This window comes from Bombina bombina, chromosome 1 (assembly GCF_027579735.1).
Source record: "Bombina bombina isolate aBomBom1 chromosome 1, aBomBom1.pri, whole genome shotgun sequence".
NCBI classification, from domain to species: domain Eukaryota; kingdom Metazoa; phylum Chordata; class Amphibia; order Anura; family Bombinatoridae; genus Bombina; species Bombina bombina.
In genome coordinates, this window is record NC_069499.1 from 101724642 (window position 1) to 101742587 (window position 17946).

The 17946-nt window shown below is 39.7% G+C and overlaps 1 protein-coding gene across 1 annotated transcript in view; it reads left to right on the forward strand.

Moving 5' to 3' along the window:
* The window catches only part of CCDC88C (coiled-coil domain containing 88C), a 277418-nt gene that overhangs the window by 250116 nt on the left and 9356 nt on the right, over positions 1–17946 (forward strand). Inside the window, exons 26-29 of the mRNA XM_053697556.1 lie at positions 4108–4299; positions 11060–11128; positions 11460–11528; positions 12076–12362. Coding sequence (XP_053553531.1) covers positions 4108–4299; positions 11060–11128; positions 11460–11528; positions 12076–12362 — 617 coding nt within the window. The remainder of the gene's footprint in view (positions 1–4107; positions 4300–11059; positions 11129–11459; positions 11529–12075; positions 12363–17946) is intronic.

Sequence of the window (17946 nt, forward strand, 5' to 3'; positions counted from 1 at the left end):
ATTGGATCAGTACTTCTACTGTGGGGTTTTTTCCCGTTCTTAGGGGTTAAACACACAGTAGTGTAGAGTTGATAGCCTTAATATTACACACACATTAGAGCATGTAACTTTTTCACCAGGGCTCGACAAACCCGGGAGCCACTGGCTTCTAGAATTCTATCCTTGGCTCCTAACTTTTGGGGTTATTCTCCATGTATCCATATACAAATACCACTATGTGGCTCCAAAATATTCTTACTAATTTGTTGAGCACTGCTTTTGACTATTATGGCTCTTTAAAGGGGTCTGATTGCAGTTTCCCATTGGGCTTTGATTTTGTGTTCCTTGAAGTGTAAGGTGTCTAAATTATTTCAAGCGTTTTTTTTTATTAATGTAATCAGAGTTAATTTGCCCACAAACTCTTGTACACATTACTATGTTTTATAGAATCAGTCACGTCCCTTTAAGTCCATTGTTCTAATTTGATTTTTGCCTCACATGTTCTTCATTTCCCTCTTTTCTCCTCTGGGTGACCTGTCTGATTTTAATTTAGCAGCAACACACATAAAATTTCCGTTTCTGAGAAGCAAAAGCCAAGACAAAGAGAAGTCGACTCAGAGTCCGCGCCGTCTCTATAAACGCCTGCGATTCTGGTCATCTTACGACATTCCATCCTCTCATAACAGCTCTGTCTCTCTTCTGGAAATCAGGGACTTCTAACCCTCACTGTCCTCATCTTTTCTCCATCATCGTGTTTTCTGGAGCTATGGAAAAAAAAAATAGAAAAAAAAAAAAAAATAGCAACAACAAAGTTTAAAAAAAAATCAAATCATTCAACTTAATGAAGAATATTTATTGCACAGTTAATTTCCCAACCCCAAACATTTTTCCTTTTTACAAATCCAAGCAAATGACCAGTATTTTGCCCACTCCATGTAAGTGAACACACAGTTTGTTGCACATTTGCTTTGCATTTGCCAGCCTTATTGTAATATATCTAACGGCTAATGTGCTTTTAAATGCAAGGCTAATATGAAGTGCCTGGGGAGGTATTAAATGGATACTGGCACACGATAGTGTAGAAAAAATAATACTCATTTTGCTTTTATTCCCTTGAAATGCTGTTTTTATCTTCTATGCAAAGTAATATCATTAATAATCTATATGTGCTTAATTAAACACTTCAGTACATTGTATAAGCATAGTATTGAGGTTATTCTCCACCTTCCTCTAGTCATGGGTCTGCCATGGTGAAATGTGGCTTTCACTGCATTCCAGTGCTGATGTGTTTGCACGTGTGCTGTAACTCTCCTTCAGATACCTGTAGTGTAACCTAAGTCCCATAATGCCAGCAATCATGATTAGAAAGAAGTGTATGAAATGTGTTTAGGCACGTGAAACCCCAACATTTTCTTTCATGATTCAGATAGAGCATACAATTTAAACAACGTTCTAATTTACTTCTATTATCAATTTTTCTTCGTTCTCTTAATATCTTTTGTTGAAAAGCAAGGGCATAACATTAGTAGCCGGCTCATATTTGGAGCACTATATTGCAGCAGTTTTGCAAGAATGTTGTCCATTTGCAAGAGCACTAGATAGCAGCACTATTTCCTGCCATGCAGTGCTCCAGAGTCCTACCTAGGTATCTCTTCTATAAAGAATATCTATGTAATGAAACAAATTTGGTAATAGAATTAAATTGAAAACTTTTTAAAAATGTTATGCTCTGTCAGTCACAAAATATTTTTTTTTGGGGGGAGGGGGTGGTTTAAAATCTCTTTTAATGTTGTATACCGTTGGAGGAAGATCATTCAAATTGTCCGCCAAGGTAGTGGCTGAAAACTCACTGGAAGAGTTTTCTGACCAGTGAATGAAATTTGCAAAGATACTGCATTTCAAGGCAAATAAAGCCAAAGTGTTTAATCCGCGTGTGTTCTCACAGTCATGTGGCCGTACCCATTTAAGCTTCTGTATTGCTTCCCTGTATTTGTGCCCAGGCAAAGCCCGATTTGTGTTATCCTCCATGAGCTTTCAGAAACCCTCTGCATGTTTGTTTTTTCTTTTCACACAACTCATCCCTACTCTATCACATCTTGTTTGTTGTGACTCTTGTTTGTAGGACCTGCATGAGAAATACAGATTCTTTTCATTATGTGTCAGTGTATCTCTTACTGCCACTGATATTTTACCATAGCATTTTATCATCGTATACAGATTTTATTACTACAATGATAAAAAAGGATGACTAGTAGTTAAATAGGCTCTCGCTGGCCTATAGAAAAAAAATTGTATATATTTATTTTTACATAACCTAAATCATTGACGTTTCCATTAGTGGGAGGGAGGGGTTAACTTTCTAGAATGTAACTGTTTTTGGTTATGTAAAAAAATATTTATACAACTTTTCTGAAGTCTAACGAGTCCCTGTTATACACTTATATGTACAGACTTGCAAGAATAAGTCATATCAAGGTAAACAATCTGAATCTAGTTCAAAGTAATTTTATTATCTTCATCTTAAGACCACATCTTGTGGTTTCCCATTACTGTTTAATGCGAGAAACCCGAAGCACGTTACGCATATTCTACATTTCTATGTGATTATATATATATATACACACACACACACACTTATGTATCTATATGAATAGATATATATACAGTATATATATATATATATATATATATATATATATATATATATATATATATATATATATACATATACATATATATGTATGTGTATATATATATATATATATATATATATATATGTGTGTATACTGTGTGTGTATATATATGTATATGTGTGTATATATATATATATGTGTGTATATATATATATATATGTGTGTATACTGTGTGTGTATATATATGTATATGTGTGTATATATAAATATGTATGTAAAATAAAAATAACATTGTCCTGTATGTGAAGAACGTTCTTATATTGCATGCGTGCTAATGCACTAATGTTAGCGCCCAGCTTGTAATCTAGCCCTAAATGTTTGAAATGAAGATTTTACATGTAAGAAATAATGGAGAAAAAAGTTCTAAGAGCAGATAAATAAGGGAACATGGGAGTAGTTAAAAGTATGGGCAAAAAAGGGAGATTCCTGGGAATAAGGGTAGGTTGGCAACTCTATTAAATATTAGTGAATCACACTAACTAAAGGAAACCTACCTATTATGGTCCATCTCTAGTGTCTGCTGCTTGTGTGCACATATTTGTGGCATCACATACACAAACTCAAGGAGTTTTTATGTTCCGCACCTACCCCATCAATGGGATATTTAAAGAAATGCATTAAATGTTGCTATATTTTCTGTAACCTGTTGGTAGTGTTTTATTGTATAAACCTGTTAATCTTTTTATGAGTTTCTCTAACTGTTCTGAAGCTCTTTTTTTAGCACTAGTGTTCTCTGTTTGTGCACTTTTATATTGAGTATATTATTTAGACCTGGCATATTCTAGCTCTGTATGATACTGCTCCCTCTCAACCACTCACGGATGTAGATCTTCGGATATATGACCAGTAAATACCATGGTGTACTTATTCATCACCACCCTACCCTAGCAAGTAGCCCTTACAGAGCAAGTATAGGGGTATAGATATAGGTAGTAAAATATGAGGTCCAACACTTGCACCCTTGTTATTTAGTTTTGTGCTTAACCTTTTGCATCTCCAAATTTCATGCTCCACAACCGCCCCTTCCCGTTCCTCACTATGTCATGGGCTCCATGTTTGTGTCACTGCGCCTACTCAGTCAGTTGTCAATGTGCTGCCCCTTGCACCCGGCAAAGGGCAAGTGAATCATGTGCTGCTTGGAATTCCCTGTTATGCTTAACCCTACAATGTCTATAGGGCCTGAAACATACTACAGCAACGGTACAAACCCTGGGATTAGATTATTGGCTCTTTCAGTCATTTACATAGTACTTTATGTGCTCTGCATTAATATGGGATGTTCATTGAGAACAATTGCTAGGGATAAGTAACCTCTGCTGCCTTACCATAAACAAGTAGCCTGTGCTGTGCTGTGTTTCAGACCTTAATTGTTTATTGCTATGTGTAATGAGATGTATGTGCTCACTGGCCTTTAATCTGGGTGGGTTTTTTTTAGCAATGGTTGAAGTTAGCCATAGGCATCACAGACGGTCCTATCACGGAGGAACCAGTGACCAAGCTGAGGGCTGGGAAGGTGGATCTCGCTCAAGGAGAATGGAGCCTGGATCCAGAGCTTACTCAACATCTGCTATCCACCTTACTACCTCAAACACCAATGCTAGGGCATCACATGCAGCTAGACCCAAAGGTATGAGATTGGCTCTAAGATTTTATGTGTTCAAATTGAATATATATATAAACATTCCAACCCTTACTTGTACATAAACATGTACCCATATTCTTGCATTTATCTGTATATAAGGTCATATAAAATTGGAAAAAAGTTAAAAGAAATTACACATTTCATTGTTTACCTTTCTATCCCTTTAATAGAACTGTTTAACTTATATTCTAATATTGATGTATTTCTTTCATGTAATTGGCAAGAGTCCATGAGCTAGTGACGTATGGGATATACAATCCTACCAGGAGGGGCAAAGTTTTCCCAAACCTCAAAATGCCTATAAATACACCCCTCACCACACCCACAATTCAGTTTTACAAACTTTGCCTCCTATGGAGGTGGTGAAGTAAGTTTGTGCTTGTTTTTTATTATTTCTTCTATGATAAGCGCTTCTAAGCATTCTGAAGCCCAATTCCTCTCAGAGTACAGTGTTTGTCAGAGGGATGTGAAGAGAGTATCGCCTGTTTGATTTTTTGGTTTTCCTCGCGGGAAATCTTTTCAAGGGTTCTCTGTTATCGGTCGTAGGGATTCATCTCCTACCTCCCTTTTCAGATTGATAATATACTCTTATATACCATTACCTCTGCTGATAGCTTTCAGTACCGGTTTGGCTATCTGCTATATGTGGATGGGAGTCTTTCGATAAGTATGTATCATTATTTAAGACACTCTCAGCTATGGTTCTTTATGGTGCTTTATGTATTAATATAAAGTTTTAAATATATGTATTTTACTTATATTTGCCATGAGACAGGTCTATGTGTATTTCCCTTTGCAGTCCAGCAGTTTCGTTATGGGAATCATGTTTTAGGAAGTTTGTCTTACCTGGGGTATAGTCTTTTTTCAATTTGACTTGTTTTTTCTTGGAAAACTTGTGGGCAAACTAGGCTCGCAAGGGCGCAAAATGCTGCTGTTTATTGCGTCATTCTTGGTGCGAGAAATTTTTTGGGTGCGAATGAGCGTCTGTCATGGCGCAAGTTCGTCATTTCCTGCGTCTTAGTTGACGCTAGGTTGTTTGGCGCGAAATTGTGTTTATGATTCGAGTTGCGTCATTTCCAGATGTTTGTTGGCGCCAGAAACATTTTTCAACTCCCTTTTGCGTCGTGCATCATTCTTGCCACCAAAAAATTTAGTTTAATTTTACCTCACTTTCTATTTGCTTCTTGCCTTCTTTATGCTCAGAGGGCTATGCTATTTGCTTTTTCTGCCAATTTTAGCATTTGCATTTTTTCCCATTCCTGAATCTGCTATATGTGGAATAAGATATTTCTGTTTAATGTTATTTTTCTCTTTTTACATTTTACAAGATGTCTCAATCTGATCCTGTCTCAGAAGCTGCTGTAGGAACCATGCTGCCTGGACACAGTTCTATTAAAGCTAAAAGTATCTGTTGTAAGCTAGTAGAGATTATATGTCCAGCTGTAGTATGTAACAGTTGTCATGATAAGCGTTTGCATGCAGAAAAGGTTTCTATTAGTGCTAGTACAGTATATGTTGTTCCTTCAACAACAAAAGTACATTATATCCCTGTTGATATGAAAAATTATATTGCTGAGGCAATACAGAAGGCTATGGCTGCTATACCACCTTCAAATAAACATAAAAGGTCTTTTAAAACTTCTCATAATATTGATGAAATGTGTAATGACCGGCAACATACTGATATATCCTCCTCTGATGAGGATCTCTCTGACTCAGAAGATCCTACTTCAGACATTGGCACTGATAAATCATCTTATCTTTTTAAGATTGAGTATATTCGTTCTTTGTTAAAAGAAGTGTTAATAACTTTGGATATTGAGGAGTCTGATCCTCTTGATAATAAATCCAGTAAACATTTAAATTCTGTCTATAAACCTTCTGTGACTACTCCTGAGGTTTTTCCTGTTCCTGATGCTATTTCTGATGTGATTGCTAAGGAATGGTCTAAGCCTGGTACTTCTTTTGTTTTTGCAGTGGCTCAATTAGAGTGTTGGAAAAAAAGTCCCTAAGGTTGATGGGGCTATTTCTACACTTGCTAAACGTACTACTATTCCTATGGAAGATAGTACCTCTTTTAAGGATCCTTTAGATAGGAAGATTGAATCTTATCTAAGGAAAGCTTATTTGCATTCTGGCTGCATGCTCAGACCTGCCATTTCTATGGTTGATGTTGTGGCTGCATCAACTTTTTGGTTGAATAGCTTAGCACAACGGGAAAAAGACTCTGATTTGCATAGCATTGTTCGTTTGCTTCAACATGCTAATCTTTTTATCTGTGATGCTATTTTTGATATCATAAAGATTAATGTTAAATATATGTCTTTGGCTATTTTAGCTAGAAGAGCTTTATGGCTCAAATCATGGAATGCTAACATGGTATCTAAATCTAGGTTACTATCTCTATCATTCCAGGGTAATAATTTGTTTGGTTCCCAGTTGGATACTATTATTTCCACTATTACTGGGGGGAAGGGAGTTTTTTTGCCTCAAGATAAAAAGACTGAAGGCAAATCTAAAGCTTCTAATCGGTTTTGTTCCTTTCGTCAGAATAGAGAACAGAAAACCACTCCTTCCCCTAAACACTCTGGCTCCAATTGGAAGCAATTCTCGAGTTGGAATAAATCCAAGCCTTACAAGAAACCCAAGCCAGCCACCAAGACTGCATGAAGGTGTGGCCCTCGATCCAGTTCTGCTGGTGGGGGGCAGTTTGAAATTATTTTAAGACGTTTGGGCAGGTACCATTCAGAATCATTGGATTCAGAATATTGTCTCTCAGGGGTATCGAATAGGTTATAGAATAAGACCTCCTGTGAGAAGATTTTTTTTTCTCTCTCATGTTCCATCAAATCCTGTGAAAGCTCAGGCTTTTCTGAAGTGTGTTTCAAGTCTAGAGCTTTCAGGAGTGATTGTACCAGTTCCAATTCTGGAACAGGGTCTGGGTTTTTATTCAAATCTATTCATTGTCCCGAAGAAGCAAAATTCTTTCAGACCAGTTCTGGATCTGAAGTTTTTGAATCATTTTGTAAGAGTCCCAACTTTCAAGATAGTGACTATAAGGACTATTCTGCCTTTTGTTCAGCAGGGTCATTACATGTCCTCAATAGACTTACAGGATGCGTATCTTCATATTCCGATTTATCCAGACCACTATCTGTTTCTGAGATTCTCTTTTCTAGACAAGCATTACCAGTTTGTTGCTCTTCCATTTGGCTTAGCAGCAGCTCCAAGAATCTTTTTGAAGGTTCTTGGTGCCCTTCTATCTGTAATCAGAGAGCAGGGTATTGCAGTGTTTCCTTATTTGGACGATATTTTGGTACCGGCTAGATCTTTTCATTTAGCAGAATCTCACACAAATCAACTTGTGTTGTTTCTTCAAAGACATGGTTGCAGGATCAATTTTTTATTATTATTATCGGTTATTTGTAGAGCGCCAACAGATTCCGCAGCGCTATAGCGCACTTATCAATTTACCAAAGAGTTCCTTGATTCCTCAGACAAGTGTTACCTTTTTAGGTTTCCAGATAGATTGAGTGTCCATGACTCTGTCTTTAACAGACAAGAGACGAATGAAATTGGTTTCTGCCTGTCGAAACCTTCATTCTCAATCATTCCCTTCAGTGGCTATGTGCATAGAAGTTTTAGGTCTCATGAATGCAGCATCAGATGCGATCCCCTTTGCTCATTTTCATATAAGACCTCTGCAGCTTTGCATGCTGAATCAATGGTGCAGGGATTATACTCCGATATCACATTTGATATACTTAAATCCCAACATTCAACTCTCTCTGTCCTGGTGGTTAGTCCATCCTCGGCTTATTCAAGGGGCCTCTTTTGTTCGTCCTCTTTGGACTGCGATTTCAACAGATGCAAGTTTCACAGGTTGGGGAGCTGTCTGGGGGTCTCTGACAGCACAAGGAGTTTGGAATCCTCAAGAGGTGAGGCTACCAATCAATATTTTAGAACTCAGTGCTATTTTCATGGTTCTTCAGGCTTGGCCTCTATTAAAGAGAGAATTATTCATTCGTTTTCAGACAGACAATATCACAACTGTGGCATATGTCAATCATCAGGGGGGGACTCACAGTCCTTTAGCGATGAAAGAAGTATCTCGGATAATTTCTTGGGCGGAATCCACCTCCTGTCTAATTTCTGCAATACATATCCCAGGTGTAGACAATTAGGAAGCGGACTATCTCAGTCGTCAGTCCTTACATCCAGGGGAGTGGTTTCTCCATCCAGATGTATTTTGTCAGATTGTACAGATGTGGGGTCTCCCCAAAATAGATCTGATGGCTTCCCATCTAAACAAGAAGCTTCCCAGGTACCTTTCCAGGTCCAGGGATCCTCAGGCGGAGATGGTGGATACGTTAGCAGTTCCTTTGTTTTACCAACCTGCTTACATTTTTCCGCCTCTAGTTCTTCTTCAAAGGGTGATCTCCAAGAACAATCCCATGTGTTTCTGATAGCACCAGCATGGCCTCACAGGTTTTGCCATCAGATTGTATAGATGTGGGGTCTCCCCGAAATAGATCTGATGGCTTCCCATCTAAACAAGAAGCTTCCCAGGTACCTTTCCAGGTCCAGGGATCCTCAGGTGGAGATGGTGGATACATTAGCAGTTCCTTCGTTTTACCAACCTGCTTACATTTTTCCGCCTCTATTTCTTCTAAGGGTGATCTCCAAGAACAATCGCATGTGTTTCTGATAGCACCAGCATGGCCTCACAGGTTTTGCCATCAGATTGTATAGATGTGGGGTCTCCCCGAAATAGATCTGATGGCTTCCCATCTAAACAAGAAGCTTCCCAGGTACCTTTCCAGGTCCAGGGATCCTCAGGCGGAGATGGTGGCTACGATAGCCTGCTTACATTTTTCTGCCTCTAGTTCTTCTTCCAAGGGTGATCTCCAAGAACAATCGCATGTGTTTCTGATAGCACCAGCATGGCCTCACAGGTTTTGGTATGCGGATCTTGTCCGGATGTCCAGTTGCCAACCTTGGTCACTTTCTTTAAGGCCAGACCTTCTGTCTCAAGGGCCATTTTTCCATCAGGATCTCAAATCGCTAAATTTGAAGGTATGGAAATTGAATGCTTAATACTTAGTCATAGAGGTTTCTCTGACTCTGTGATTAATACTAATGTTACAGGCTCGTAAGTCTGTTTCAAGGACGATTTACTATCAGGTTTGGAAAACCTATATTTCATGGTGTTTTTCTCATAAATCCTCTTGGCATTCTTTTAGGATTCCTAGAATTTTACAGTTTCTTCAGGATGGTTGGGATAAAGGTTTGTCTGCAAGTACCTTGAAGGGACAAATCTCTGCTCTTTATGTTTTATTTCATAGAAAGATTGCTAAACTCCTGATTTTCACTGTTTTGTTCAGGCTTTGGTTTGTAATCAAGCCTGTTGTTAAATCAATCTCTCCTCCTTGGAGTCTTAATTTTGTTTTGAAGGCTTTGCAGGCTCCACCTTTTGAGCCTATGCATTCTTTGGATATTAATCTACTTTCTTGGAAAGTGTTGTTTCTTTTGGCTATCTCTTCAGCTAGAAGAGTTTCTGAATTGTCTGCTCTCTCTTTTGAGTCTCCTTTTCTGATTTTCCATCAGGTTAAGGATGTTTTGCGGACTTCGTTTAAATTTCTTCCTAAGGTTTTGAATTCTAAAAACATTAGTAGGGAAATTGTTGTTCCTTCCTTGTGTCCTAATCCCAAGAATACTCTTGAAAGATCTTTACATTCTTTTAATGTTGTAAGAGCTTCGAAATATTATGTCGAAAAGATTTCAGGAAGACTTCTAGTCTTTGTTGTTTTTTTCTGGTCCTAGGAAAGGTCAGAAAGCCTCTGCCATTTCTTTGGCATCTTGGTTAAAGCTTTTGATTCACAAGGCTTATTTAGAGGCGGGACAGTCTCCGCCTAAGAGAATTACAGCTCATTCTACAAGATCAGTCGTCACTTCTTGGGCTTTTAAGAATGAAGCTTCGGTTGATCAGATTTGCAAAGCAGCAACTTGGTCTTCTTTGCATACATTTACTAAATATTACCATTTTGATGTATTTGCTTCTTCTGAAGCAGTCTTTGGTAGAAAAGTTATTCAGGCAGCTGTCTCAGTTTGATTCTTCTGCTTATGATTTAATTTTTTTTCGTGAAATTTATAAGAAAGACTTAATTTTTTTGTGGATTTAATTTTTTCAGCGGAAATAGCTGTTTTTATTTTATCCCTCCCTTTCTAGTGACTCTTCTGTTGTCTCCCACATCTTGGGTTTTTCTATTGCATACGTCACTAGCTCATGGCCTCTTGCCAATTACATGAAAGAAAACATAATTTATGTAAGAACTTACCTGATAAATTCATTTCTTTCATATTGGCAAGAGTCCATGAGGCCCACCCTTTTTATGGTGGTTATGATTTTTGTATAAAAAGCACAAATTTATTTCCAGTTCCTCTTTTTGTATGCTTTTTTTTACTCCTTATTTTATCACCGCAATACTTGCCTATTCGTTAAACTGAATTGTGGGTGTGGTGGGGGTGTATTTATAGGCATTTTGAGGTTTGGGAAACTTTGCCCCTCCTGGTAGGATTGTATATCCCATACGTCACTAGCTCATGGACTCTTGCCAATATGAAAGAAATGAATTTATCAGGTAAGTTCTTACATAAATTATGTTTTTTTCTCATATTGTATTAGTTTCATTATTAATGAAGTTGTTTGTGTTCATTGCTGATTTTTAATACTTGCAATCCTTAGGGTTCAATTCAGATGACAACCTTTTTGAAAAGTTAAATGAATCGGATTCCAACAATGTAGGTCCCCAAGGTAAGTAAGTATATTATACTCTCTTTTTGTATGACTTTGACTTTAGGCAGAGGTTATAGTTACTACAAAGTTACTATGGCTCTGTATATTACACTATGCTCCTTCTTATGGAAATGGCAGTTCTATGGTTGTGTCATGTGATGCACTCAGAGGTGTCATGTGATGCACTCAGATATGTCATGTGATTGCACATAAATTGGTCTATCCATTGAAGTATGTGAATAAACAGGTTTCTATATTACGGAGAAAATTATATTTGTGTAACACATTCTAACATCTTAAGATCAATTAACTTTTATTTAATGCATGGCAATGTTTTTATTTCATTTAGTTCCTCGGCCAAGTAGCCTTGAAAACAGCATCAGAAGGGCATCAACCAGCTCACCCCAAAACCTTAAAGGTAAAGACCTTCTTAAATAAGCTTCATTTTACACATCGCCCTTATGGTGTTAATTAGAAACATAGATTTTAAAGACAAACAAGAACCAAGAGGTCCATCAAGTCTGCCATATTTTTGGAGTTCTTGGTTATTTCTTATGCATATCCCAGAGATACATGAAATCTTGTAATTACAAGGTGTTAACTGTTCCTTTAATTAAAAAAAGGGCATTTCTGTCCCTACCGTCACACCAGATATGGGAACAAGTTAGAGGCAGATATTGTTGATTCCTATAAGTGTAAACTTTAAATGGAAAGAATAGATGGATGGTTTGTTTTTTATCTGCAGTCAAAATGCATTTTTCTTAAAATATAGAAGCTTCTGTGATGTATGCGAGTATTTCTCTCACATTTTTTTTTGGAACTTTTTCCAAAAACGCTTCCTTATTCCACAGTATTGTTGTAACATTTGAGAATTTTTCTGTCTTTTGAGGAGTTAATACAACATCTAGGTGCGAAGTTTGCTATCAAATCACTTTCTTTTTATGCTGTTTTTTTTTTGTTGCTAGACTGCCCTAGTTATCTCCTGGGCTGGGTAGAGAGTCTGAGCAGTGAGGATATGGTTCCCACCAAAGACATCGTATCCAAAGAAAGCTCCCTGTTCCATTCAAGTGCAGCAATGCTGGGTGCGGCCAATATATCAGACTCATCTAGAAATGGGCATGCGCCTTATGACACTGCTGAGAAAAGACCTCCCAGCCGAACCCAAGCCAGGCCAAGGTCAGAGTCCCCAGGCAGCGAGATGGTCACTTTGGAGGAGTTTTTGGAAGAGAGCAACAAACTGTCTCCACCCACTGTAAGTTATTGCGTTTGTTCCTTGGAAAATGTAGACCGATGCATTTCCCTCTAACATAATGTGCCTGGTAATGAGCTTGCTGCACTTCTTCAACTGGGAAATGAAATCACTTTTTCTTTTTAAAAAATAACATATATTTCTCCTACATTGGTGGGTCTGGTCCACGGCTTCATCCTTACTTGAGGGATATTCTCCTCCCCAACAGGAAATGGCAAAGAGAGCACACAGCAAAAGCTGTCCATATAGCCCCCCCCCCTCTGGCTCCGCCCCCCAGTCATTCTCTTTGCCGCTCTGAACAAGTAGCATCTCCACGGGGATGGTAAAGAGTATGTGGTGTTAGTTGTAGTTTTATTTCTTCTATCAAGAGTTTGTTATTTTAAAATAGTGCCGGTTTGTACTATTTACTCTACAACAGAAAGTGATGAAGAGTTCTGTTAAAAGAGGAGTATGATTTTAGCAACAGTAACTAAAATCCATTGCTGTTCCCACGCAGGACTGTTGAGCCCAGAGAACTTCAGTTGGGGGGAACAGTTTGCAGACTTTTCTGCTCCAGGTATGACTAGTCTCTTTTCTAACAAGACATAGTAATGCTAGAAGACTGTCATTTCCCTTTTGGGATCAGTAAGCCATTTTCTTAGACTCATAACAGAATGTAGGCTTATAAATGGGCTATATACTGATTGACACTATTGTGGGCTAAATCGATTGATTTATATAATATTTATATGATTTTGGGAGTGTTTTGAGACTTGGAAACACTTTTGGGAACGTTTTATTACGCCTGGCAGTGTGTTAGACACCTAATCTAGTCAGGAAGGCCCCTTCACTCTGGTATACAGAGGGAAGAAGCCTCATTTTCGCGCCTTAGTTGCGCAGTTACTTCTGGAAGCAGTGCATGCAGCTTCATGTGAGAGGGTCCTGTGGCCACAAAAACGATTCTAAGAGGCTTATTTCTGTGGTGAATAACCCCCAAGGAAGGTAAAGCCGCAGCAAAAGGCTGTGGCAGGGACTGTAGTGGGTTTAAACTGCTAAATTGAACAATTAGCTCCGGTTTGCTCATTTAAGGGGTTAAAGACTTGAAATTTTTAAAAAAAAAAAAAAATTCTCAGCAGGCCGAACCTGATATCGTGACATTTAAATTAGAACATCTCCGCGCCCTGCTTAAGGAGGTGCTAACTACTCTTGACGATTGCGACTCTTTGGTAATTCCAGAGAAATTGTGCAAAATGGACAAATTCCTTGAGGTCCCTGTGCACGCTGATGCCTTTCCGATACCCAAGAGGGTGGCGGACATAGTGAACAAGGAGTGGGAGAAGCCAGCTATACCTTTTGTCCCACCTCCTATATTTAAGAAAATGTTCCCCATTGTCGATCCCAGAAGGGACGCATGGCAAACAGTCCCTAAGGTTGAAGGAGCAGTTTCTACGTTGGCCAAGCGCACGACTATTCCCATTGAGGACAGTTGTCCTTTCAAAGATCCTATGGATAAAAAATTGGAAGGATTGCTTAAAAAGATATTTGTTCAGCAAATTTCGTGCATTATTCCTGTCACCACGGCGGCGTCTTTTTGGTTCGAGGAACTAGAAAATTCGCTCAATAAGGAGACTCCATATTGAGGAAGTCATGGACAGAATTCACGCACTAAAGTTGGCTAATTCCTTTATTTTAGATGCCGCTTTGCAATTGGCGAAATTAGCGGCGAAAAATTCAGGTTTTGCAATTGTGGCGCGCAGAGCGCTTTGGCTAAAATCTTGGTCGGCGGATGTGTCATCCAAGACAAAATTGCTTAATATTCCTTTCAAAGGTAAGACCCTTTTTGGGCCAGAATTGAAGGAGATTATTTCAGACATCACTGGGGGAAAGGGCCATGCCCTCCCACAGGATAGGCCTTGCAAGGCTACGAACAAATCTAATTTTCGTTCCTTTCGCAACTTCAGGAACGGACCGTCTCCTAACTCTGCAGCCTCTAGACAAGAGGGTAACGCTTCCCAGGCTAAGCCAGCATGGAAACCAATGCAAGGCTGGAACAAGGGTAAACAGGCCAAGAAGCCTGCTGCTGCTACCAAGACAGCATGAAGGGGTAGCCCCCGATCCGGGACCGGATCTAGTAGGGGGCAGACTTTCTCTCTTTGCTCAGGCAAGAGATGTTCAGGATCCCTGAGCACTAGAAATAGTCTCTCAGGGTTATCTTCTAGAATTCAAGGAACTTCCTCCAAAGGGAAGGTTCCACATGTCTCGCTTATCTTCAGACCAGATAAAGAGACAGGCATTCTTACATTGAGTAGGAAATCTATTAAAGATGGGAGTGATACACCCAGTTCCAACAGTGGAACAAGGTCAGGGGTTTTACTCAAACCTGTTTGTAGTTCCCAAAAAAGAGGGAACTTTCAGACCAATTCTGGATTTAAAAATTCTAAACAAATTCCTCAGAGTTCCATCGTTCAAAATGGAAACCATTCGAACGATTTTACCTACAATCCAGGAGGGTCAATACATGACTACCGTGGATTTAAAGGATGCGTACCTACATATCCCTATCCACAAAGATCATCATCAGTTCCTAAGGTTCACCTTTCTGGACAAACATTACCAGTTCGTGGCTCTTCCATTCGGTTTAGCCACTGCTCCCAGAATTTTCACAAAGGTGCTAGGGTCCCTTCTAGCGGTTCTAAGACCGAGGGGCATTGCAGTGGCACCTTACCTAGACGACATCCTAATCCAAGCGTTGTCCATTTCCAGATCAAGGGCTCATACAGACATTGTATTAGCTTTTCTCAGGTCTCACGGGTGGAAGGTGAACGTGGAAAAGAGTTCCCTGTCCCCGTCTACAAGAGTTCCTTTTCTGGGAACAATAATAGATTCTGTAGAAATGAAGATTTTTCTGACAGAGGTCAGAAAATGAAAGCTTCTAAAGGCTTGTCAAGTTCTTCAATCTATTCCTCAGCCTTCCATAGCTCAGTGCATGGAAGTAATAGGTTTAATGGTTGCAGCAATGGACGTGGTTCCTTTTGCTCGAATTCATCTAAGACCATTGCAACTGTGCATGCTCAGACAGTGGAATGGGGATTATGCAGACTTGTCTCCCCAGATTCAAGTAGACCAGTTAACCAGAGACTCACTCCGTTGGTGGTTGACTCAGGATCACCTGTCTCAGGGAATGAGTTTCCGCAGATCAGAGTGAGTCATTGTCACGACCGACGCCAGTCTATTAGGCTGGGGCGCCGTCTGGGACTCCCTGAAAGCTCAGGGTCTATGGTCTCGGGAAGAGTCTCTCTTCCTGATAAACATCCTGGAACTGAGAGCGATATTCAATGCGCTCCGGGCTTGGCCTCAACTAGCGAAGGCCGGATTCATAAGATTTCAGTCGGACAACATGACGACTGTAGCTTACATTATTAATTAATTATGGGGCATTCCAGACATGGATCTGATGGCGTCTCGTCAGAACTTCAAGGTTCCTCGCTACGGGTCCAGATCCAGGGATCCCAAGGCGACACTGGTGGATGCATTAGTGGCGCCTTGGTCGTTCAACCTAGCTTATGTGTTTCCACCGTTTCCTCTCCTTCCCAGGCTCGTAGCCAGGATCAAACAGGAGAAGGCCTCGGTGATTCTGATAGCTCCTGCGTGGCCACGCAGGACTTGGTATGCAGACCTGGTGAATATGTCATCGGCTCCACCATGGAAGCTACCTTTGAGACAGGATCTTCTAGTACAAGGTCCATTCGAACATCCAAATCTAGTCTCTCTGCAGCTGACTGCTTGGAAATTGAACGCTTGATTTTATCTAAGCGTGGGTTTTCAGATTCAGTTATAGATACTCTGGTCCAAGCCAGAAAACCTGTGACTAGGAAAATTTACCATAAAATATGGAAAAAATATATCTGTTGGTGTGAATCCAAGGGATTCTCTTGGAGTAAAATTAAAATTCCTAAGATTCTTTCCTTTCTCCAAGAGGGTTTGGATAAAGGGTTGTCAGCAAGTTCTCTAAAAGGACAAATATCTGCTTTGTCTGTTTTGTTACACAAACGCCTGGCAGCTGTGCCAGATGTACAAGCTTTTGTACAGGCCTTAGTCAGAATCAAGCCTGTTTACAGACCCATGACTCCTCCATGGAGTCTAAATTTAGTTCTTTCAGTTCTTCAAGGGGTTCCGTTTGAACCTCTACATTCCATAGATATTAAGTTACTATCTTGGAAAGTTCTGTTTTTGGTTGCTATTTCTTCTGCTAGAAGAGTTTCTGAATTGTCTGCTTTGCAGTGTGATCCACCCTATCTGGTATTCCATGCAGATAAGGTTGTTTTGCGTACCAAACCTGGTTTTCTTCCAAAAGTGGTTTCCAACAGGAATATTAACCATGAAATAGTTGTTCCTTCTCTGTGTCCGAATCCAGTTTCGAAGAAGGAACGTTTGTTACACAATTTAGATGTGGTCCGTGCTTTAAAATTCTATTTAGATGCAACAAAGGATTTCAGACAGACTTCATCTTTATTTGTCGTTTATTCTGGTAAGAGGAGAGGACAGAAAGCTACTGCTACCTCTCTTTCTTTTTGGCTGAAGAGCATCATCCGATTGGCTTATGAGACTGCCGGACGGCAGCCTCCTGAACGAATTACAGCTCACTCTACTAGAGCTGTGGCTTCCACATGGGCCTTCAAGAACGAGGCTTCTGTTGATCAGATATGTAAGGCAGCGACTTGGTCTTCTCTGCACACTTTTGCCAAATTTTACAAATTCGATACTTATGCTTCTTCGGAGGCTATTTTTGGGAGAAAGGTTTTGCAAGCCGTGGTGCCTTCCGTTTAGGTAACCTGACTTGTTCCCTCCCTTCATCCGTGTCCTAAAGCTTTGGTATTGGTTCCCACAAGTAAGGATGAAGCCGTGGACCGGACACACCAATGTAGGAGAAAACAGAATTTATGCTTACCTGATAAAATTCTTTCTCCTACGGTGTGTCCGGTCCACGGCCCGCCCTGGCTTTTAGTCAGGTTTCAAATTTTTTCTTTCTATACACTACAGTCACCACTGCACCCTATGGTTTCTCCTTTTTCTCCTAACCGTCGGTCGAATGACTGGGGGGCGGAGCCAGAGGGGGGGCTATATGGACAGCTTTTGCTGTGTGCTCTCTTTGCCATTTCCTGTTGGGGAGGAGAATATCCCACAAGTAAGGATGAAGCCGTGGACCGGACACACCGTAGGAGAAAGAAATTTATCAGGTAAGCATAAATTCTGTTTTTGAGGACATATTGCTTTATCTGTTGTGTTTGTCTTATGAAGCCAATAATATACCTATTCCTGATTATAAAGCCGGACAGATAGCTTATCGTGCTAATGCACTGTTACAGAGATCCCGGCAAGGTCCACTCAGCCTTTCATCCTTCCGAGGTTGGTAAAATGAGTACCATTAAGTTGGGTAATAATACCTGTTATCAGTGCCGCAAGTCGATTAAGTTTGAGGTTGTGCGCTATACAAGTATCCAATTATTATAGATAAAAATGCATTTCCTTCATAGTGAGTTAACATATATTCTTATATATTATGACATAATAGCCATTCTGAGCAACGTGTCTAATTTTTGTTCCTTTC